Source organism: Microcebus murinus, chromosome 2, assembly GCF_040939455.1.
Source record: "Microcebus murinus isolate Inina chromosome 2, M.murinus_Inina_mat1.0, whole genome shotgun sequence".
NCBI lineage: Eukaryota > Metazoa > Chordata > Mammalia > Primates > Cheirogaleidae > Microcebus > Microcebus murinus.
Genome location: NC_134105.1, coordinates 48,397,841 through 48,420,331, shown reverse-complemented (window position 1 = coordinate 48,420,331; position 22,491 = coordinate 48,397,841). Strand labels below are relative to the sequence as shown.

The window sequence follows — 22,491 nt, the reverse complement described above, 5'->3', positions numbered from 1 at the left end:
TGGTAAGCTGCAGATTTCAGCCTGGACTTGCTTTCTGATTCCAATCCCTGGCTATGTCCACTGATGATTTTAGGGATGTCTGAGATTATTGTCAGGGGCTGTAGAGTAGAAATGACCACAGGGATATGCAAAGAGCTTGTTGAGACAAGAGGCTTCTGGGTATCATTAAATGATAATGAAAATGCCAGAGGCGTTGAGCAAACCAAGGCTTCCTGGAGAAACTCAGTCTTCATCTGTTCCATCATTCAATGTTTACCAGCATGTACTTGGTGCCAGGCACTGGGGAGATAGAGAGAAAAAAACTTACTTCCTGCCATCGTTAATGTCCCAGTCCACGAGAAAGACAGGAAGTGGCAAGTCGCAACACCAAGTGGTAAGTGCCGTGTTATGAATCTGGTGCCTGGGGAGTTAGAGGAGGCTTTAGAGAAGATGCAGCATTTGACTGTTGTCTTGGAAGAGTAGAAAGGTGCCCAACAGAAGGCCGTGTCCCATGCCAAGGGCAGAAGGAGATTCGGATCAATGGTCATTTTCTTGAGAAGTCTTGGTTGAGCACGCCCAGGCTGCAGGGGGCGCCCTTCCTGTTGGCAGTAACCTCGCGCACCGTGTGGCCCTGTGTGCAGGGAGGCCAGACTGCGCTGATGCTGGGAGTCGCCCATGACAGGGAGGACATGGTTCAAGCGCTACTGAGCTGCCAGGCAGATGTCAACCTGCAGGACCACGATGGATCCTCGGCCCTCATGCTGGCCTGTCACCATGGCAACGCCGACATGGTGCGGCTGCTCCTGGCACACCCAGCCTGCGACAGCAGCCTGACTGACAAGGTGAGACTTATAGGTAATTAACAAGTAGCTGTTTCACTTCCAGTCCTGAAACCAGCAAGCAGAATTCAAAGGACCATTTGGCAGGAGCAACAAAATCGACCTCCCAAGGCTGCTGTGGGATTTAAATGAGATGATCCAGGGCAAATGCTCCCAGCCTCAGAGCTGGGAAACGTCCAACCCTAACCTTTCGTAACACCACCCTGGGGGCACATGCGTGGGCCTGCTGGGCCTGAGCCTCATCTGGTCTGGCCATTGAGGCTGTGGGCTTTGAGGCAGCCGCTTGGACAGGGAGGCTCTGCTGTCCAGTGGGGACTCTGGAAAGGGCCTCTCTGACACAGATCCACTTTATGGAGCGGCCCATGCCACCAAGCCAGCCTGCTTGAAGTTGCACTTCCAGACTCAGGCCTCTTAAATCAACTTCCTCATAGGGGATGGCAATGATGATGACCATAACAATAGCGATAACTTTAATGTCAGGAGGGCTTACCGTGTGCCAGGCGCTGTACCAAGCATTTGCCATGGACCATCTCATTTAAATCCCACAGCAGCCTTGTGAGGTTGGTTCCATTGCTGCTGCCACTTTGCTCAGGGAAATGGAAGCACCAAATGGTCAGATTCTATACCCGGCTAGTGCCACCCAGCTCCGTCATACTCCTAAGCCCATCCTCTTAACTGTTCTATCATCATCGCTGTTGTCACATTGGAGCAGCTGTGTCTCTGGCTCCCTGCCGAATCCCTGCACCTAGCAGAATGCCTGCCCCCTGTTAGGGAATGAATCAACAATTGCATGAACGAGGCCGGGCGCGGTGGCTCACGCCTGTAATCCTGGCACTCTGGGAGGCCGAGGCGGGTAGACTGCTCGAGATCAGGAGTTTGAAACCAGCCTGAGCAAGAGCGAGACCCCGTCTCTACTATAAATAGAAAGAAATTAATTGGCCACCTAACATATATAGAAAAAATTAGCCAGGCATGGTGGCACATAGTAGCTGTAGTCCCAGCTACTCGGGAGGCTGAGGCAGAAGGATTGCTTGAGCCCAGGAGTTTGAGGTTGCTGTGAGCTAGGCTGATACCACGGCACTCACTCTAGCCTGGGCAACACAGTGAGACTCTGTCTCAAAAAACAAAACAAAAAAATTGCATGAACGAACCCCTAAACTTTGGGGATTAATCACCAGTAAGTGATGCTGTTCCTGATGATTACTGTGGGTACTATTTCTAGAGAACTCATGGAAACTAAACCTTTTCTATGCCTTATCTCTCACCCTCTCAACAATCTAGTGAGATAGATAGTGACCCCCATTTTTTACTGATAAGGAAACAGGTCCAGAGATGTCATGTAATTGTCCTGAGGTTTACAAGCCGCTGGTTCTCAGAGCAGAGATGCAAGCCCAGGTCTGACTCCAACATCCTTAATGTTGGCACTACAATTTAATGCTTTAAACAGACATCTTTATAGTCTCTTTTTTTTTTTTTTTTTTTTTTTTGAGACAGAGTCTCACTTTGTTGCCCAGGCTAGAGTGAGTGCCGTGGCGTCAGCCTAGCTCACAGCAACCTCACACTCCTGGGCTCAGCAATCCTTCTGCCTCAGCCTCCCAAGTAGCTGGGACTACAGGCATGTGCCACCATGCCTGGCTAATTTTTTGTATATATATATTTTTAGTTGACCAATTAATTTCTTTCTATTTTTGGTAGAGATGGGGTCTCGCTCAGGCTGGTTTCGAACTCCTGACCTTGAGCAATCCGCCCGTCTCGGCCTCCCAAAGTGCTAGGATTACAGGCGTGAGCCACCGCGCCCGGCCTTTATAGTCTCTTAACAGCCACAAGTCAATGGGAACAAAAGCCTGCAGAGGGGAAGAGAGTCCCCTCCCAGCCCAGGGCCAGCACCTCTTACTAAGTGGTGATTCAAGCCGCTGAGCGCCTCAGTCATACCTGGAGAGCAGGCACCCCATCCAGTGTCCAGGTCTTGGGAACCCCAGCTTCCCTCAAAGCCGTTTCTGAGATCATCGTAGAGTGCAGACACTCTTGAAATTCATATGGAACAGGCGTGGGCTGCTGGAAATAAGAGCCTCCTTTCCCAAACTTTGGGTCATCAGGCAAAGGATCTGTGGTAATGAGCTCCCTGCTGGGTCGCCCTGGAGGAGAAGGAGGTGGCCCTTAATCTGGAACAGGCCTGTGCATGAAAGGCCCAGGGTCCTCTAGGGAGTGACCACTGCTGATGCCCGGAAGAGGCATGAGCCCTGCAAGTCCCCAGTTAGCCGGGGTAATCAGGCAGCGGATCTGAGAGCTCTCCTGGGCACCTCTGGAGGTCTGTCACAGGCCGAGAGCCAAGTGGAGATGGAGGAAGAGCACATTAGACAACACAGGCATGATTGTTAGAGCATGGACTTTGACAGTAAATGCTCATCAGTTTGAACCTGGGTTCAGTGACTGTTTGCCTTCGGGTAGGTCACCCGACCCCTCTGAGCCTCTCTGTGCTCCTCTGCAAAATAGGGATGGCAGTAGACCAGGCCTGGAGACAAAATGTCTGGAGACATTTTTATTTGCCATAAGTGGGGAGAGAGTGCAGCTGGCAGCTAATGGGTAAAGGCCAGGGATGCTGCTAAACAAGGCACAAGAGCAGCAGAGAATCAAAATTATCAGGCCCAAAATATCAATAGTGCTGCAGTTGAGACAGCCTGGTTGAGGCAGTACTAAAATCCAAGTGAGTTTAGATAACCAGTCCCAGTGAAGTGCTGGATCAGGAAGAACCAGGCCAGGCTGAGGCCCAGGGCGGGGCTCTAAGCCTGGCAGGGAGGCACCGGGGTGCTAAGCAGGAGAAGGAGCAGAAATCTGTCACAGCAGAAGGGGAAGCATGCTAGGGAAAGTGCCGCTGGCACTGGTACCCAAGCAGTGCAGGCAGCATGCCCCAGGTAAGGCGGGTTCTAGACCCCATGTGACGTGGCCCAGTCAGGTGCTGCCTACCTGCATCTGGGTTGATTCAGGATTCACACCCAAAGGTGACTTGGGCGAGCACAGTGTCTACATGCACCAGGTGAGATGTTGGAGTGGGAGAATGGAACTACGGACAGGGCCCTACCGAGTACCAAGGCTTGTAGCTGGTGCCTCACGTGTAAGGGGAAAGCCAGTCCTTGTCATAATCCCCATATCACATCCGTGCGCATCTTCCCTATGCAGACTCAGATATTAGCAGCAGGGATTACTTGGGAATTCCTCTGGAAGACTGAGAGAATTCATGTTGTGACATTGGTTTCTCTCATCAGCATTTCACGTTAGATCTAAATGTAGAACTGCCAGAACAGCCAGCAAGGCACTTTCCCTAGATTTAGAAGACAATTCAAGGAAATGGGCCACCCAGCCTCTTCAGGGCCACCAGAGTGAGGAAAAAAGGGCAGACTGAGCCCGGGACCCCAGAAGCTCACCCTTTGAAGGTCTTGTTCTGGCAGCTTTTTTCAAATGTCCATCAAATGGAAAACTTCTTGAAGACAGAGATTATACCTTGTTTGTCTTCTTGTGACAAGTTCTTGCCATATTGAAAGACGCCCCCAACATGCGTGCACAGGTGTGCCGGCTGCCTGAGCCCCCATTTCTATACAGGTGGCAGCGGGGTTTCCTTCGCCAGGCCTGCAGTGTTGCTGAGCGGGAGGGGGGGGAGCGAGGGGTGGGGTCACCACGCCTGGCTCCCAGGGGAGCCACACGCCACAGGCTGGTTCCCAGGCTCTGGCAGAGGCATTCGAGGGACACTCACCCTCCCCAGACGGCCTCTCTGGCCTTACTTCCTGAGCTGGATGGGGTCTCTGCTCTCTGTGTTTGCAGTTGAGGAGCCCACAGATGCAGGCTGTCATCTCCAGATGGACCCTGTTACAAGGTGCATGTCCCCTGGGACCAGCCCTGTGGCTCTTTCCCCAAACTGAGTAATCTCACACTCTTCTTTGTGCTTACACAAAGCACGACAGGATGGAGGGCAGGGTGCCGGAGCACTCAGGCCCCTCCTTGAGGGGGCTGTGACAGGACGCCCCTGCTTAAAATCTGTTAAACTCTGTGCTTTTTCTCCACTATTATCCCATGTCAGAAAATACTCGTTAGGATTTAGGTTGTTCAGGTTCTTCGTCAACTCAAAATCAATGCCATTGCGTTCTCACGAAGCACTCCCTCGTTCAGCAATGCTGGTTGAGTGCCGACCAAAAACAGGCACTGGGCCAGGTGCTGGCCTGCAGCCCTGAACAGACCAGATCGAGTTCCTGACCCCCTGGAGACCAAGATTTATCAACAACCCCACAAATACCAACGTATAAAGGGTGGTAAAACAACGTCCAGGGAGGCACGAGGCCTTTTTGGAGAATTTCATATGTTTTGAGAAGCCCGTGTGCCATCTTTTGGGGTCCCACTGAAAGGCCGCTTCCTTCCCTTGCTCCCCCAACCAGCCCCCACCTCCATCCCAGCACACAGTGGCCACATCCTCTCCCTGGAGCTCACTCTGTTCCTCTCTTCCAACTCGGTTAGTTTTTTGCCATGCATTGTAGTGTGAAGCTAGATTCCATCCTGGTGCCCTGAGGGAAAGTCTGAAGAGCTTTCAGCTGGGTATTAACGCTTCCCACCTGCTTCTTTAAAAGAATTGTTTTCATTTTAGGAAGTGATTCCATGTATATACAGCAGAGAACAATCTAGTGGGGTCTTGGGTGCCCCCTACCTAGTCAAACCCATTTTCGCAGCAAAATGTAAAAATATTCACACTAGGCTACATAAGGATCCTAGACAGCCTCGGCTCAGTTTTACCTCCAAAGGCGTTACCAAGAGTGTGGTTTTTGGAGCTGTCTAGATTTCAAAATCGTGGACACAGGATTGAGCCCACTCAAGAGAATGTAGCTGCCGGCGAAGAGCTCGATGTCCACCTTTGCCTTCAACTTTCTGTAGGGAATGGCCAGAGTTGCCTGCTGAGCGCCTCTCCGGGTGCAGCTTCTGTAGACAGTGAGGCTGGCAGCCCCCCACGTTGCCATGGCAGTGTAAACAGTGCTGTGGCATCTCACATCAGGAGGTAAAAATGTGCTTGTCCTCCAGTGCTGTGAGCCCACTTCTAAGAGTCAGTCCTTAGGAAATAATTAACAATGGGAAAATGCTTTTTGACTGAGTTTGTGATAACAGCATAAAGTCTGCAATAGAAAGGAAATGGTTAATAAATTATGAAAATTTATTATAAAGCCAAAACGAAAAATTGTGTAAGAACAGGGAAAATTTTTATAGCATAGCACAATAAATTACAAATAAAAGCAGGTTCAAAGTTGATGTATACTATCATTCGTCTATTTAAAAACCAACAACAAATTTGCACAGGAGGAAAGATTGGAGGGAAAGATACCAAAATGCTAACTTTCATTTAGGTCTGTATAATAGCATGGCAAGAGTTCTTTTCTTTCCTCTGTTTTCCAATTTTTTAAAAAAGTGTTAAAAACCAAGCGACCCTTGTTTATTTCACTAGCACCAATTCCCAGGAGTGAGTTCTGTTTCCATGGAAGGGGACCCATTTCTTGTGCTCTCCATGCCATTTGAACCTCCTCCTCTCCTGGGGCCTCTGGATGCTTGGAATAGACTCCATCACCCCAAGCACACCCCTGCTCCCAACTCGCCCTTCCCCTCTGGGGTGGGAGGCAGATAAGATGAAATTTATTTCTCCTTCTTTTTCTCCTCTGTAGGCTGGCCGCACAGCTTTGTCCATCGTTCTGAAATCACCCACCCATATGGAAATCGCAGGGCTTCTGCGGGCCCACGCGGAGCAGGGCAGGTCCCTGGGGCCGTAGTGGCTGTGGAACTGGCAGCCGGAACAAAAGGCTCCTTCTCTGGACTCCTCCCTCACCCTCGGAGAGGGCAGGGGTCACAGCCAGAGGGCCACCCCTCCAGAGAAGAAACTATGTCAAATATGCACATACATTCCTGTCGTGTAATTCTGCTCATTAGGACGCTTTGTAGTTTTTGCCTTAGGCCAAGCCCCAAAACTACACGGGCTTCAGCACAGGGTTCAAGGTGCAAGGTGAGGGCTGCACTGGTGTCATCCAAAAATCCAAAGTATCTTCAGCCTGGAATTCCTCGTGACTCTACCCACTGTAGCACCGTGTAGCAAGCAGGCAGGCAGGAGCACAGTAGCACATTAGAAAAGCAATACTTTTTACATGGAATTTTGAAGTGCACTGTCTTTTTGTTTTTTTAAAAAAAGCATATATAAATATGTCCCATTGAATATGCATGTCTAGAGAGGACGGGAGGGGATTTAATTCACCTGCTGGCAGTCGTTCTCTAGAGGACCCTAGGAGAATCACCATGCAGATGGGTAAAACAGAATAAGCTGAATAAGCCACATTTGGGGGCTTTGTTTCAATGGCGTTGACAGAGAAATCTTAAATTCAGGGGAGTTAGGAAGAAGCACATTGGTGTCGATGCCAAAGGTACAGTCTTGACCATTTTCGAGTCATCAAGTGGCTCCAATTTGCTCCAGGGAAATTAGAATTAATTAAAAAATTCAATCCAATGACACACACCACACATATTTAGGCAGAGTCCAGTGATAATCAGGTATTCCGAACCTGTGAAAGAAATTAATGAATTGAAGTGAGCTTCCTCCTGGGGATGAGCTATTGTCATCTGGAAGGCGCCACATTTCCTCCATAGCCTCATCCACAGCCTCACGTTGGTCCCGGGTGCTTTCCCCCCATCCTCGATGGCAAACATCTGCCCTGAGGTTTCCCGAGGCTCCTGGCTGCGGAGCCTCCCAGCCTGGCCTCAGCAGGAGCGTGGGACTGGGCAGCACAAGGCAGGGCCCTCCCTGCACGTGCGTGGTTGCTATTCGGTAGCTCACTTAAGGGTTACCTGAATGTGTTCTTTCTTAAAATCCCTCATGCAAACTCTCCCCCCTCCCCCCGTTATAAAAACCGAGAGACAAAAAAGCCTGATGTGCCCCACACTGGAAACTCAAAAGGTTAAGTTCCTATTTTGGCTGGGATTTGCCAAAATAACGATTTGCTCGGTATCCCTTGGGTGAATCACAGCTTCCTTGGGCCCCAGTTCCATCATCTCTAAAAACGGAAATCTTCATACGACCTACCTCCTTCGGGTGCTGCGTGAGGAGCAGCTGATGGAAGTTTGGGGATCCAGTGTGTAACCCATGAAAGCTGTCCACGGAACTGGTGCAGCAAACTTCTTTATGCCATTGTGATTCATAAGACAGGCTGCAAGTCCCAGAGCAGGAACAGTGACATGTGTTCATGCTGCTCAGAGGTGGAGAGAATGGAGCAAATAGTGAGCTAAAAATGCTTTAAGTGGGTTTATTTTGACCTCAAACCACATTGTAAGAGCAAAAGCCTACATGAATCAATGGGCTAGCCCAGTGCTTTGCGTACATGTATGCTATGCGCGTACAAATCACCCGGGGGCTTGCTGATAAATGGTAGGTGGGGTGGGGCCTGAGAGTCTGCATTCCGAACCCGCTCCCAGGAGATGCCGATGCTGCGGGCCACAGCCACACTTTGAGTAGCGGGGCTCTGGCCTCTCCTTGTTGTTGGTATATTAAAATGCTGCCTCTCAATCTTTTGTCTCAAAATTTCTTGGCATTTCTCTGTTCTTGGTTCTTGGGAATGTGCAGTGTGGGTCTTACCTGTCATCGTGTCTCTGCAGACAGCAGGAGGGGTTCTGTGACCTGTGTTGCCAGCTTACCATCTATTTCTGTATCTCACCTTAGGGTGGCCACTTTCATCGTGTAACTTTTTTTTTAATATCTCATTCGAGTCGAGCTATTAGCAACAACTTATTTACCAGATAAAGCAAACTGGTTTTCCTAGAGTTTGAAGACTAGTACTCATCATGCTCAAAAAGACTCTGTCCATCCTTTCTGAGATGTTTAACAATTTTCTTTTAATCTTGAGTTTTGAATGTGAGCACATGATCTCCTCCCTCATAACCACTTCACTCCACTGGAATGTCTCAGCCCAGGATGTGGTGAGACCAACAACACAGCCTGCCTCCCTGTCACTGTCCCTCGGGTCTAAAATTCATTCAACAAGTATTTATTGGAACTGCCAGGTGCCTGACACTGCCTAACATTAAAGATATCATAGTGAGTGCAGTTCAGTCTCTTGCCTTCCTCTCCGCTAGAGAAATCCAACTGAAGGTGAGAGGGAAGCCCAGAGTACTACAGGGGTACTAATGAAGGGCACCAGAGGCCCGGCAAGGTGGCTCATGCCTATAATCCACATGCTTTGGAAGGCCAAGGTGGGAGGATCCCTTGAGGCCAGAGACCAGCCTGGGCAACATACCGAGACCCTATCTCTACAGAAAATAAGAAAAATTAGCCGGGCATGGTGGTGCACGCCTATAGTCCCAGCTACTCAGGAGGGTGAGTCAGGAGGATCGCTTGAATCTAAAAGTTTAAAGTTGCAGAAAGCTATGATTGCACCACTGTACTCCAGCCTGGGCAAGAGAGCAAGTCTCTGTCTCAAAAAGCAAGTGCCGGCCGGGCACGGTGGCTCACGCCTGTAATCCTAGCATTCTGGGAGGCCGAGGCAGGAGGATCGCTCAAGGTCAGGAGTTCAAAACCAGCCTGAGCAAGAGCGTCGAGACCCCTGTCTCTACTAAAAATAGAAATTAATTGGCCAACTAAAAATATATAGAAAATATTAGCCGGGCATAGTGGTGCATGCCTGTAGTCCCAGCTACTCGGGAGGCTGAGGCAGGAGGATCGCTTGAGCCCAGGAGTTTGAGGTTGCTGGGAGCTAGGCTGACGCCACAGCACTCTAGCCCAGGCAATAGAGTGAGACTCCTGTCAAAAAAAAAGCAAGTGCAGGCGGGTGGCAACAGAGCTGGTCTTAGGAAGTTAAAGAGTGGCTTCCTGAAGGAACGGTATCTGAACTGAAAACTTAAAGATTAATGGATAGTGACCAGAAAAGATGGAGGAGTGAGAGGTAAACAGAGGCAAGTGTGCCAGGCAGAGAGAATTGTACTGCCGGGCTGAACGAAGGGAGAGCAGGCATTTGGGGACCTTGTGTTTGAGTGGGACACTGAGATCAAAGGGTGGATTTTTAAAAGATGAGACTGAAAATACATGGGGGCCAAACCAGAAGGTGCTGTAAAAGCTGCAGGAAGGTGTTATTCTAAAGACAATAGAAGCTCTTGAAAACCAAATTTAAGACTCAGACATCCCTTCCTTTAACCCTCATTTAACACATATCTATCAGGCACCTACTCCCTTCCAAATACTGTGTTCAGGGCTGGGCTGTGCTAGAGGGCAAGATAGGCACAGCGAATGCAGCAGTTTAGCAGGGAAGGAGGACGAACTTCCATGGAGTACGAGACATGTTGCACCTGGGAGAGCACAGGGTGCCATGGGGGTGCATAGGTGGGGCCCCCAGCCTAGTCTGGAGTGCAGGGGGGTCCGGGAAGGCTTCCTGAGGGATCCTAAGCTCTCGGAAGGAGGTGTAAGAGTTAGCCAAGAAAAGAGAAGCAGAAGAATGCTCCAGGCAAAGGAAGGGACATAACCAAAGGCCCAAGATGAGTGAGAACTTTGATGTGGGGCATGAAAAGGATGGTCACTGTTCCCAGAGGAGAGGGAAGGAAGATAAGGCCAGAAGAAAAGTGACGGTAACAAATTTGGACCCAAGTTTGGAACTCAGGAAGCAACGCTCAGATTCCTTTTCTGGAAAGAGCACTCAATTTTTTTGAACATGAGTGACATTTATTCAACAAACATTTGTGGACGATCTAGTCAGGGCCCTGGGCTCCAGAGTTCATGGTTTGGTGGGGGGGAGGCAGATGTAGACTAATGACAACTATGAAATGTGTAAGTGGTGGAGGTCTGAATGTTGCAGCGGAGATTGACTTGGACAGAGAGTCAGGGAAGCCTCCCAGAGGAGGTGGCTTTTGCCCTAAGCCATAAGGATGTGCAGGGGTTTGCCAGGATATTCTAGATAGAACAACAGGCATAAAGATATAGTATGTAAGGCCAGGTACGGTGGCCCATGCCTATAATCCCAGCACTCTGTGACTCCTCTGCACTCTAGCCCAGGCAACAGAGCAAGATCCTGTCTCAAAAAAAAAAAAAAAAAAGATATGTGAAAAGGGATGGCCTGTCCAGCCCAGAGAAAATTTCAGAATGACCTAAGGGTCAGTGGGAGAAATGACTGGAGAGGAGATTTGAGAGGGATATTGGGAGACATATCTCCCTTGTATGATGATATTAAGAATTTGGTTGATTTTGTGGTTGTTTTTGCTTTTTGTAGAGACGGGATCTCAATCTGTCACCCAGGCTGGGGTGATCTTCCTCCCTCAGCCTCCTGAGTAGCTACCATGCCTGGCTAATTTTTTAATTTTTTGTAGAGATGGGGGTGTCTCACTATGCTGCCCAGGCTGGTCTCGAACTCCTGGCCTCAAGTGATCCTCCTACCTCAGCCTCCCAGATTGTTGGGATTATGGGCATGAGCCACCGCACCTGGCCAATATTAGGAATTTGGTCTTGAGCCTGTAACTTGAGGGAGAATAAAGGATCCCTTTGAGAATACAAAGTTCTCTTCAGAAAAATGCACATCTGTGTAAAATTTGCATGTAACTTCAGGGATTTGAAAAATCTGCTCTTCATTTATTTTTGTTTTTTTTTTATTTTTTGGTGCTCTACATGTTCAGAGAAACTTCTCTAGTAATGAACTATTGAAATGATCCCTGAAAGTGTAGTCTTTCAAAAATCTGCACTTAAAATCTCACTGCTGGAGGCAGCGGGGAGCCCTTGAAGAACTTCTTAACAGTGGAGCCATATGATCTGATTTGCTCTACGCCAGTGTGTGGTGACAAACCAGATGGTGGAGTAGGGACAAAAACAGTGACAGGAGAACGGGAGCACCATTGTCCCCCAATATACATTCTTCTCTTGCTCCTCAGTAAGAGAATCCCCAACGTCAGCTGGGCACCCAGAGTAGTGACTCCGTTTCCCAGCTCCCCTTGCAGCTTGCTGGGACCACGTAACCAAGTTCCGGCTAGTGAGATGCAAGGGAAGTATGTGTGCAAACTCTGGCTCCTGCTTTTTTTTTTTTTTTGAGACAGAGTATGGCTCTGTTGCCCAGGCTAGAGTGAGTGCCCTGGCGTCAGCCTTGCTCACAGCAACCTCAGACTCCTGGGCTCAAGCAATCCTGCTGCCTCAGCCTCCCGAGTAGCTGGAACTGCAGGCATGCGCCATCATGCCCAGCTAATTTTTTCTATATATATGTTAGTTGGCCAATTAATTTCTTTCTATTTTTTTCAGTAGAGACGGGGTCTTGCTCTAGCTCAGGCTGGTTTCGAACTCCTGACCTCGAGCAATCCGCCTGCCTCGGCCTCCCAGAGTGCTAGGATTACAGGCGTGAGCCACCGCGCCAGCCATGGCTCCTGCTTTAAAGGGAAGAGAAATGCATTTCCCTTTCCCAACGGCTGGAATGTGGAAGCGATCCATCCTGCTCTATCTAAGAAGGTGAGGCCAACCTCCCGGGGGATGCTAGAACAGCAAGTCAGAAGGAGCTTAGGTCCCCAATGCCACAGAGCTGTCGAACCTTCTCTGGACTGCTTATTCTGCACTTGAGATATGAGCAAGACGTAACTGACTAGTACTTCTTCCAGGCTTTGGACCACTTCTTGTAAGGAAAAATATTCAATCCTCAAGAAGCTGTGGAAAACGCCTTTTTCGATGTCATAGCCACTTGCTTTCCAGGCTTCTTCACTGCTGGCATAAACAAACTACCATTAAGATGGCAAAACTGTGTGGAGAGTTTAGGAGCATACTTTGATTAATTCTACTGCTTCTTTTTTTTTTTTTTTTTTTTTTTTTTTGAGACAGAGTCTCACTTTGTTGCCCAGGCTAGAGTGAGTGCCGTGGCGTCAGCCTAGCTCACAGCAACCTCAAACTCCTGGGCTCAAGCGATCCTTCTGCCTCAGCCTCCCGAGTAGCTGGGACTACAGGCATGCACCACCACGCCCGGCTAATTTTTTTGTATATATATTAGTTGGCCAATTAATTTGTTTCTATTTATAGTAGAGACGGGGTCTCGCTCTTGCTCAGGTTGGTTTCGAACTCCTGAACTCAAAGGATCCGCCCGCCTCGGCCTCCCAGAGAGCTAGGATTACAGGCGTGAGCCACCGCGCCCGGCCAATTCTACTGCTTCTTATTTGAGATATAATAAACCACTTTTTTTTTTTTTTTTGAAGCAGTCTCACTCAGTTGCCTGGACTAGAGTGCTGTGGCATCAGCCTAGCTCACAGCAACCTCAAACTCCTGGGCTCAAGCAATCCTGCTGCCTCAGCTTCCCGAGTAGCTGGGACTACAGGCATGCGCCACCATGCCCGGCTAAAATTTTTTCTATTTTTAGTAGAGATGGGGTCTCTTGTTCAGGCTGTTCTCAAACTCCTGAGCAATCCTCCCACCTAAGCCTCCCAGAGTGCTAAGTAAACTACATTTTTGATTCAAAATTGGACATTTCATAATTAATGACCTAATATCTAGGAGTACTTCCTTAAGTTAGCAAGTCCCAAATGGCCATCTCCAGTAGGTGTGATATCCTGGAAAGTCAACAGATGGCGCAGTAGAGCTCATATGAAAACATTTTTCTAAACCAGAGCGGCAGGGTGTGTTTAATGCTGAAACACTAGAAGCATTTATGATAAAAATCAGATACAAGAGAGTGCCTGATATTACCACTGTTACTGAATATTGTTCTAGAATTTCTTGCCAACGCAATTAGATAAGGACTGAATTAAAACGTATAATTAATAGGAGGTTGCAAAACTGTCATTATTTACAGACTACATGATTATATATCTGGAAAAAACAGAAACCGTTTACAACTACTAACAAAGTAAGAAATTATTTATAAAATTAATATTAAAAATAACTTCTGGTTAAAAATATAATGTGGATTTCTAGGTCAAGATGGTAGATTGGGCACATTCTAAAACACTACCTTCCATGCTTAATACATAGAAATACTAAAGTATTTTTAAAAAATAATTACTTATTAAAATATTTTTAGAATACATGCCTCAAAAGTAATCAAGGGGACTCCATAGGTGTCAGATACAGTGAGCAGAAGTTGAAGTAGGACAGCCCATGAGAGGACCAGGGGCAGATACAGGCTGTAGGGGCTTGGCAGGCATCCGATGAGGAGTGGGAACTGGACTACCTGTGTTAATCTGGAGCGAGGATCAAGCTGCCCATCCACATCTGGCAATCGGAATGTTCTCTCACTAGCCCAAGTTCTTAAGTAGAAGATGAATTATTCCTCCCAGTCTGGACACATGAAATTGGAATTCTAAGCCTGTGCCATGCAGATGGGTCTTGCATTCTCAAAGTGGCAAAATCCAAGCCAATCCACTAATGTAAAAACTTATCTGGAATCAGAAAACCTAAAATAGGACTTGGGCAGAGGCAAATTGAGAGACTTTCACAACCCAAGTCAATTGTGGAGAAACCTCTTGAGTAAGAATGAATTATTATACATGTGAGGAAGTCCAATGCCATCTGAGTACAATCAACATACTTAAATGAGAGAACTAATCCCTGAAGAAGTAAAGATACTAGAGCAATCTAAGAGAGAATTTAAAATACATATATCTACAGTATTCAAATAAATAAAGACTAGCACCAGGCAGGGCGCAGTGGCTCATGCCTGTAATCCTAGCACTCTGGGAGTCCAAGGCAGGTGGATTGCTCGAGGTTAGGAGTTCGAAACCAGCCTGGGCAAGAGCAAGACCCTGACTCTAATATAAATAGAAAGAAATTAATTGGCCAACTAAAAATATATAGAAAAAATTAGCCAGGCTTGGTGGCGCATGCCTGTAGTCCCAGCTACTCGGGAGGCTGAGGCAGAAGGATTGCTTGAGCCCAGGAGTTTGAGGTTGCTGTGACCTAGGCTGACGCCACGGCACTCACTCTAGTCTGGGTAACAAAGCGAGATTCTGTCTCAAAAAAAAAAAAAAAAAAATAGAAAAGACCAGCACCATTAGGCATACATAGGGTGTGACTCTCTGTTAGCATGACTTGGGATGACTTGGGCCAATAAGGCTTCCAGCCTTAGCCACTTGCTGTGTCGGAATCTGTTCTCTCCCACAGTCTTACAGCCAAGGTCCCCATGGGCCACCTCCACAGCCCCAAGGCCCTGCCACTTGATGTGATTTCCCCTTTGGGGTGCTTCGATGTCAAGGCACCACCGTCCACTCCAACAGCATTCACTCAATATGGGTTTCTAACAGAAGGGGTAGTGAAGGGACCTCCATCCATTGCTCCTGAGAAGGTCCCTTGTTTCCTTAGGCCATTCTGCCACCTCCCTCAGAGCTCAGGAGGGCTATCAGGAAGGACGGACAATCTTAAGAGATGCAGAAAAAGGTCTGTTATTTCCTTCCCTCGTGGCTGCCTGGAGCCATTTCCACGGTGACTTACCCCTGGATTTCTTGTTGTCAAATTCCAACTCAACAGCCATCCCTTACATTGTCTATATAAATCCAAGCACCACTCAGTCAGAAGAATGCTTATTTGATTTGGGTACACATTTCTGAGTAGCAGAAACTGAGAAGAAATAAACTCATATTAATGTTCTAGGAAACCATTTACTAATCCACTACCTAAAAGCTGAGAGTGCCTTCCAAAGTTAAGAAGAAATGACATGGTATTCTCTGCTGACGTTGAGAGCCACAGCTCTGCTCCCGGGACTGACACAATGAGCCCGCTCTGCACGGTGGGCGCAAGCCCACTGTGCTAGACGCCCTTATAACCAGCCTATGGCCAGGCAGAGCCAGACTCCACTTCAATCACAGCGAACTGGGTTCATTCTGCGGGAATAGTCTCCATCCCCAGATGTCGGGTGCCTCCTGATGAGACGTGTGTGCTGCCAGCGCGACCGACCTCGCCAGTGTTCATTCGCATTCACCTCCGCCTGGCCTGCCGCGTTCCGCCAAGCAACACATTTGGGAAAGGTTACCAGTGTCCTCACCTACAACTCCCTCTTCAGGCAAACACAGAAATACAACAGACGCTCTCTGCTGTGACTCTTTCCTTTAAGCTAATCTGATTTTAGCTTCTTGCACCAGCTCCATGAGATAGAAGCAAGGCTAAGCTGGGAGGTGGGGAGAGAGGAGCAGAGACGTGGGGAAGCCGGGAGAGGACTGTGTTGTCTCATAGGTCAGGGACAAAGCCCTTGCCCAAGAAAACTGGGCACTCTGCAAACATCTCCCCAACACATCTCATACTGTCAAGTGAAATAACCATGAAAAAGTAATAAAACGGTGTGCACCGTCTGGGGGACGGACATGCGTGAAGGTCTGACTCGGGTGGGGCAAAGGCAATATGTATAACCTAAACATTTGTACCCCTGTAATATGCTGAAATAAAAATAACGAAAGAAAGAAGGAAAAAATAATTAAAAAAAATTTTTTTTAAAAACCATCTCATACATTTAGATGTTTTTTATATGGAATTTGGAGAAATTGGACTGAGAATGCTGGTGAGAGTCTGGATCTCTCCATTTTTAGGATCTTTCCATTTTTAGGATCTATTTCTTTAGCAGCTTGCCAAGGAAACTGACAGCTTGTCAGATCACTTTGACCTAATGCCTTTTGGTGGGGCCAACTGACCCTTACCTGCCATTTGAGCCACTTGCCAGGTTGGGGCCAATCCTGACCTCAGACAACATTTAAGATGGCCCAGCCTCCTGGAATACTTTCTGCTGTCTATAAAGGGCTGTCAGTCTTCCAGATCTCACCTATGTGGCCCTTCAGTTACCAAGTGCCTGCCTGCAGCCTGGCCTGAAAGAGACTGAAAAGGGCTGTGCTATGTTAGGCACTAACTTAGTCTTGGGGGCCAGAGACTACTTCCTGCAGGAGGTGACAGCTAACCGCTAAGAGGAAGGTGAGAATGGGAAGAAGGGCCGTGGGGCAGTGAGAACAGCATATGGACCAGGCAGAGGAAGAGACCACAGTCCATTCACAGACCTGCCAGTGCAGAAAGGTTGGATGGGGACATGGAATGGAAAAAAGGGGGAAACTGAGAAGTCTCTTTAAAATCTTTGTTGCCTTAATTTTTAAATTTGTTTTGGCTGTCTCGTGAGTGCATACAATTTTTTAAACTAAAATTTCCCTAATTAGAATATAAATTCTTGAGGGAGGGAGGAAGGAGAAAAAAAAGAATATAAATCCTTGAAAGGCAAAGAGTATGACATATATCTTTCTTCCCAGCAGAGCCCTATTCTCAGCTGGAGAGACCTACTGGGGAGGACTCATGCCCAAATTTGGAATCAGATAGGCAGGAACAGATAAAATGTTTCATTTCCCTTTAGACCCTTAAGATTTCTGTCCCTGGTGCACCCGGGCTCTGCGCTGCACAGAGAGCAGCTTCTGCTGCTAAGGCTCTGGCACAGGTGAGAGGGGTGCTGGGTCTGGAGAAGGATGTGGGAGGAGCTTACTGGGTCACGCCCCTCGCCCTGGGTGACCCAGCAAGCATCCTGCTTTTGGGACACGTACTTCTTGCATCCAGTTGTACTGTTAATTTCTCGACAATTGGCAAGGAGAGCTCAGGATTTTTCAATCAATGGATTTTGGGGGAGTCCACATATTCTCAGGAACAATTTAATCCTGTGTTTTAATTTGGAGAGGATGAGAAAAAACCTTAAGGTAAGTACACTGTAGGTCACTGCCCCCCCCCCCCCCCCCCCCCCAGTATCAGGGCTGCATCTGTCTCAAAGGCAAGCTAAGGGAAGGAAGCTTTCCCAGTTTTTTTTTTGGAGACAGAGTCTCACTTTGTTGTCCAGGCTAGAGTGAGTGCCATGGCGTCAGCCTGGCTCACAGCAACCTCAAACTCCTGGACTTAAGCAATCCTGCTGCCTCAGCCTCCTGAGTAGCTGCGACTACAGGCATGCACCACCATGCCCGGCTAATTTTTTCTCTATATATTAGTTGGCCAATTAATTTCTTTCTATTTATAGTAGAGACAGGGTCTCGCTCTTGCTCAGGCTGGTTTCGAACTCCTGACCTCGAGCAATCTGCCCGCCTCGGCTTTCCAGAGAGCGAGGATTACAGGCGTGAGCCACCGCGCCCGGCCTTTCCCACTGTTTTCAAGAGAGAAATGCCCCGGTGAGAATGGAGTATCTGCGGGGCGGCGGGCCGTGCGGGGGACCGGGCTCCGCGCTCACGCCGGCCGCCGCCCCCAGGACGCGTTCCTTGTGACCCGGCGCCCCAAGGCCACCGTCTTCACCGACGCCAAGGAGTCGAGCTCACTGTTGGAGCTGAAGCGCATCGTCGAGGGCGCCCTCAAGCGGCCGCCCGACGAACAGCTCCCGGATGATGGCAAGACGCCGGGGCGAGTGTGGCCTCACCAGCCAAAGGGCACGGCCACAGGCCCCAGCCACAGTGGGGCTGGCCTTCAGGGCAGCTGTGTCCCTTGTTCCACAGATGATGACTTTGAAGCCCCGCCCATCGAGCCCTTCTCCAGCCCGCCAGAGCTGCCCGAAGTGATGAAGCCCCAGGACTCAGGAAGCAGCGCCAATGAACAAGCCTACAATGAGGGCCCCTGGCCTGCCCCCAAAAGGCCCATTACCCCCCCCAAGAAAAGAGATTTGGGTGTCAAAAAAAAAAAGGAATTAAGTCTCCGAAAAACATGCAAAATTCAAAAGAGCGCATTCCGGAGTGGTTAGGACCATAATCACATTGGGAGCAACTATTAAATCCCAGCAATATCATTCTCCAAGGTCTATATGAAATAAAAAAAAAAAAAAAAAAAAAATCCCAGCAATAACATAGTGGATATGGTTATATTAATGTTTTTAATTCCATTGGCTTTGCAGCTTCCCTTATAGTTCAGATGTAAGTTTGTTTCCATTTCATAATTGTATAAGAGCTTTAAGTTAAAGGAGTTTAAATGTGCACAAAGCTTGGCATAATTAACTTTATAATAAAATATTTTTAATAAGTTTTTACTGTTAAGCAGGCAGATCCTCGAGGTCTTAGAGAAGGCTCACGTGCTGCTGCTGGGACCCCAACACCCCTTTGGCTCCCAGACCAGGTCTGGGCTGCCACCTGGCCTGGCTGCCTGGCACACCCTTTTCACCTGTGGCCAGTGCCACTCCCTGCGTCTGTCCCCTGCAGATGACACAGCAGGACTCCGGCACTCAGGAAACTGTTACTTTCACAACTTTCTTTTCAGCCTGTTCCTACATGGCCTACCAATGGTCATCTCCATCAGAAAAAACTGGAAGTTTCTTATCCCTTTTTAAAAAAATAAATCCTTCATTGGAGGAACTGAGTTTCATATTAAAGTACATTTTGATTGGCACTCCCACTATTGTACAAAATAAAAAGACCTGGACATTTTGCTTCTGTCTCTGATTTGCACATTTTGTTTAGAGTGTGCATTGAAGGAAGGGGAGTATCTCTGGAAACTGATATGGGAAGTGTGTGTCTATCTTGCTCCTCTCCAGTAGAGGTCACAGTGGAGATCCTGGCACAGGGGAGGGGGGACTGAGACCCCCAAGGCAGCAGAAACCACCTGCACACAGGGCCACCCACACCTGTGCACCTTTTTAACTCCATTGTGTTTTTTGGTGAAATGGCTGATAACCTTTGCTCAAGGAGCCTAACCTTGAGCAACGGCAGAGTCACAACTCCCGAGACTGGGTCCTTCCAGGATTTGGCTTTGAGAGAGCTCTGGGGAAAGCTTCCTCCTAGAAATGAGCTACATCTTCCACAGTTACCTACATTTTTTTTTTTTTTTTTTTTTTTTTTTTTAGACAGAATCTCGCTTTGTTGCCCAGGCTAGAGTGAGTGCGTGGCGTCAGCCTAGCTCACAGCAACCTCAGACTCCTGGGCTCGAGTGATCCTTCTGCCTCAGCCTCCCGAGTAGCTAAGACTACAGGCATGCGCTACCATGCCCGGCTAATTTCTTCTATATATTTTCAGTTGGTGAATTAATTTCTTTGTATTTTTAGTAGAGATGGGGTCTCATTCTTGGTCAGGCTGGTTCTGAACGCCTGCCCTTGAGTGTTCTGCCCGCCTCGGCCTCCCAAAATGCTCTGAGCTTAGTTTTGATCACAACAATCCCCTGAATGAAATCCTTCAAAAACTGATTCCAGTAAATCAGACAGGCTCACGCCTAACTTTGGAGCAACAAAACCACCTACTCTACCTAAACATGTGAAAACTATAAACTGAATGAACTAGTACAAATATGCCTTTCATGAGAACCTAGAATGCCAGGTTCAAGTTCAGAATATTCACCGCCCCCTCAGTTCCATGCTGGAACATGGAGACAGGGGAGAGCCAGCCCACAGCCCACCCATTTCTCTAACCCCTGCTTATTCTCATTATTTGGAGTGTTCTCGTTCATACAGGGGTGGAACATTCAAACTTGTCCACACTTCTCCCCAAGAGACCATATTCAGCCACCCCATGGCTACACATAGGCCCAGGAATGTGCATGCCTGCTATCTACACTCAAGACGTTGAGTGGTTAATAGGTGCTGGAAAGCCCTAGAAGGGGGTTGCAGACTGGCCAGAAAATTCTGGGACCTTGGCTAGAAGTGGTGGGGCAGAAGGTTCCCCATGTGGGATCCTCCCTCAACTCCTTGCACTCCTCTTGAGGGTAGTGGGAGGATGGAGGGTTCAAGAGGTGAGGGTTTTTGGAGAGGCCAGTTGGAAACGGATTAAGATTACAGGGAGTTCAAGGGCAGTAGTGGTCTTCAGATTTACTTGTGAACAAGTTGGGTCCTCTCCACCCTTCTTCCCGAGAAAACTTTCTTCAGCATGCACTGAGCACGAACTAAAACAAAATATACAACAGCAAGCGAACAAGCAAGAAAATCCTGAAGTGATGTACAAAAGGAAAGTAAAAGTGACTCAAAATTAACTACACTAAGAATAAGAAAAAAGTGAATATTGGTAAAAGAAATGAAATCTAAAAATAAGTATTAGAAACCCCAAGGAGATATGATAAAAGACACTTAATGCATGCAAATGGATCAAAAGGTAAAACAAAATGAAAGAAAAAAAGTAAAAACGTGAAACTAGATGAAATAAAAGATTTAGTGGATAGAAAGATGAACCCACAGGCCTGGTTCTTTAGCCGTGCAAAGAGAATACAAAATCAGGCCGGCCAAGGTGGCTCACGCCCATAATCCTAGCACTCTGGGAGGCCGAGGTGGGCGGATCACTCGAGGTCAGGAGTTTGAAACCAGCCTGAGCGAGACCCCGTCTCTACTAAAAATAGAAATTGACCAACTAAAAATATATATACAAAAAATTAGCCTTGGCCGGGCGTGGTGGCTCACGCCTGTAATCCTAGCACTTTGGGAGGCCGAGGCGGGCGGATTGCTCAAGGTTAGGAGTTCGAAACCAGCCTGAGCGAGACCCTGTCTCTACCAAAAATAGAAATAAATTGACCAACTAAAAATATATATACAAAAAATTAGCCGGGCATGGTGGCGCATGCCTGTAGTCCCAGCTAGTCGGGAGGCTGAGGCAGTAGGATCGCTGAGCCCCGGAGATTGAGGTTGCTGTGAGCCAGGCTAACGCCATGGCACTCACTCTAGCCTGGGCAACAAAGTGAGACTCTGTCTCAAAAAAAAAAAAAAAAAAAAAATTAGCCGGGCCTGTAATCCTAGCACTCTGGGAGGCTGAGGCAGTAGGATTGCTTGAGCCCAGGAGATTGAGGTTGCTGTGAGCTAGGCTGACGCCAGAGCACTCACTCTAGCCTGGGCAACAAAGTGAGATTCTGTCTCAAAAAAAAAAAAAAAAAATGTAGAAACAGAAAAGCAGAAAGGTGACTGCCAGAGGCAATCCTGGAGGCTTTCAGCCTTCTGCTACGCCCTTATCCAAAAATATCATGGGAAACCTAAATTGTCCTTACCTTTTATAGGGATAGATTCATTATCTGCGAGCTGGGTAACCAACAAAGGATTTCAGGAACTTTAATTTAGCCATTTAAATCTCAAAGGCATTATACCTTGCTTAAAAAACAAATCTGAATAGGTTACATACTGTATGACCTCATTTATAAAACATTCTTGAAATGATGAGAATTATAAAAATGAAGAACTAGTTCTTGGCAGGAGCTAGGAACCAGGTTTGACTATGAAGGGGTAGCATGAGGGAGTCCCCTGGTGATGAAAAGAGCTCTGTATCTTGATTGTGGTGGTTACCCACATTTATACATGATATGGTTTTATATGTAACTGTACATGTATGTAAGTACATATAGTGTATGGCAGATTCTTAATAAAGAATGTAGTCTGGTGTGGTAGGCTAAATAACAGTCCCCAAAGACATCAGGGGAACATATGGCAACAGTGACTTTGCAGATACAACTATTAATAAATTAAGGACCTTGACATTGGGAGATTGCCCTGGATCATCTATGTGGGCCCTGAAAACAATTGCAGATGTGCTTGTAAGGAGACAGGAGATTCTACCTCTGGGTAAGAAAAGGCAATGTGAGCATAAAGGCAGAGATTGGAAAAATGTGGCCACAAGCCAAGTAATTAATGCCAACAGCCACCAAAAGCTAAAAGAAGCAAGGAACGGATTCTACCTACAGCCTATATCACATCAATGTCAGCCCAGTGAAAACAATTTTGGAAATTCTGGCCCCCAGATCTACCAGGAGTAATGCCCTGCTGATTTAACCCACCAAGTTTGT

At 47.7% G+C, this 22,491-nt stretch overlaps 1 protein-coding gene and 2 pseudogenes across 1 annotated transcript in view; 2 read left to right on the top strand and 1 right to left on the bottom strand.

Moving 5' to 3' along the window:
• Window positions 1–7,654, top strand: part of KANK4 (KN motif and ankyrin repeat domains 4) — a 36,176-nt gene extending 28,522 nt beyond the window's left edge. Inside the window, exons 8-9 of the mRNA XM_012767085.2 lie at window positions 621–821; window positions 6,509–7,654. Coding sequence (XP_012622539.2) covers window positions 621–821; window positions 6,509–6,613 — 306 coding nt within the window. The 3' untranslated portion in view covers window positions 6,614–7,654. The remainder of the gene's footprint in view (window positions 1–620; window positions 822–6,508) is intronic.
• A 3,798-nt stretch (window positions 7,655–11,452) lies between these two features.
• Window positions 11,453–11,529, bottom strand: LOC142869646 (uncharacterized; annotated as a pseudogene).
• A 5,930-nt stretch (window positions 11,530–17,459) lies between these two features.
• Window positions 17,460–18,951, top strand: LOC105872865 (elongin-B-like; annotated as a pseudogene).
• Window positions 18,952–22,491: the final 3,540 nt, after the last annotated feature.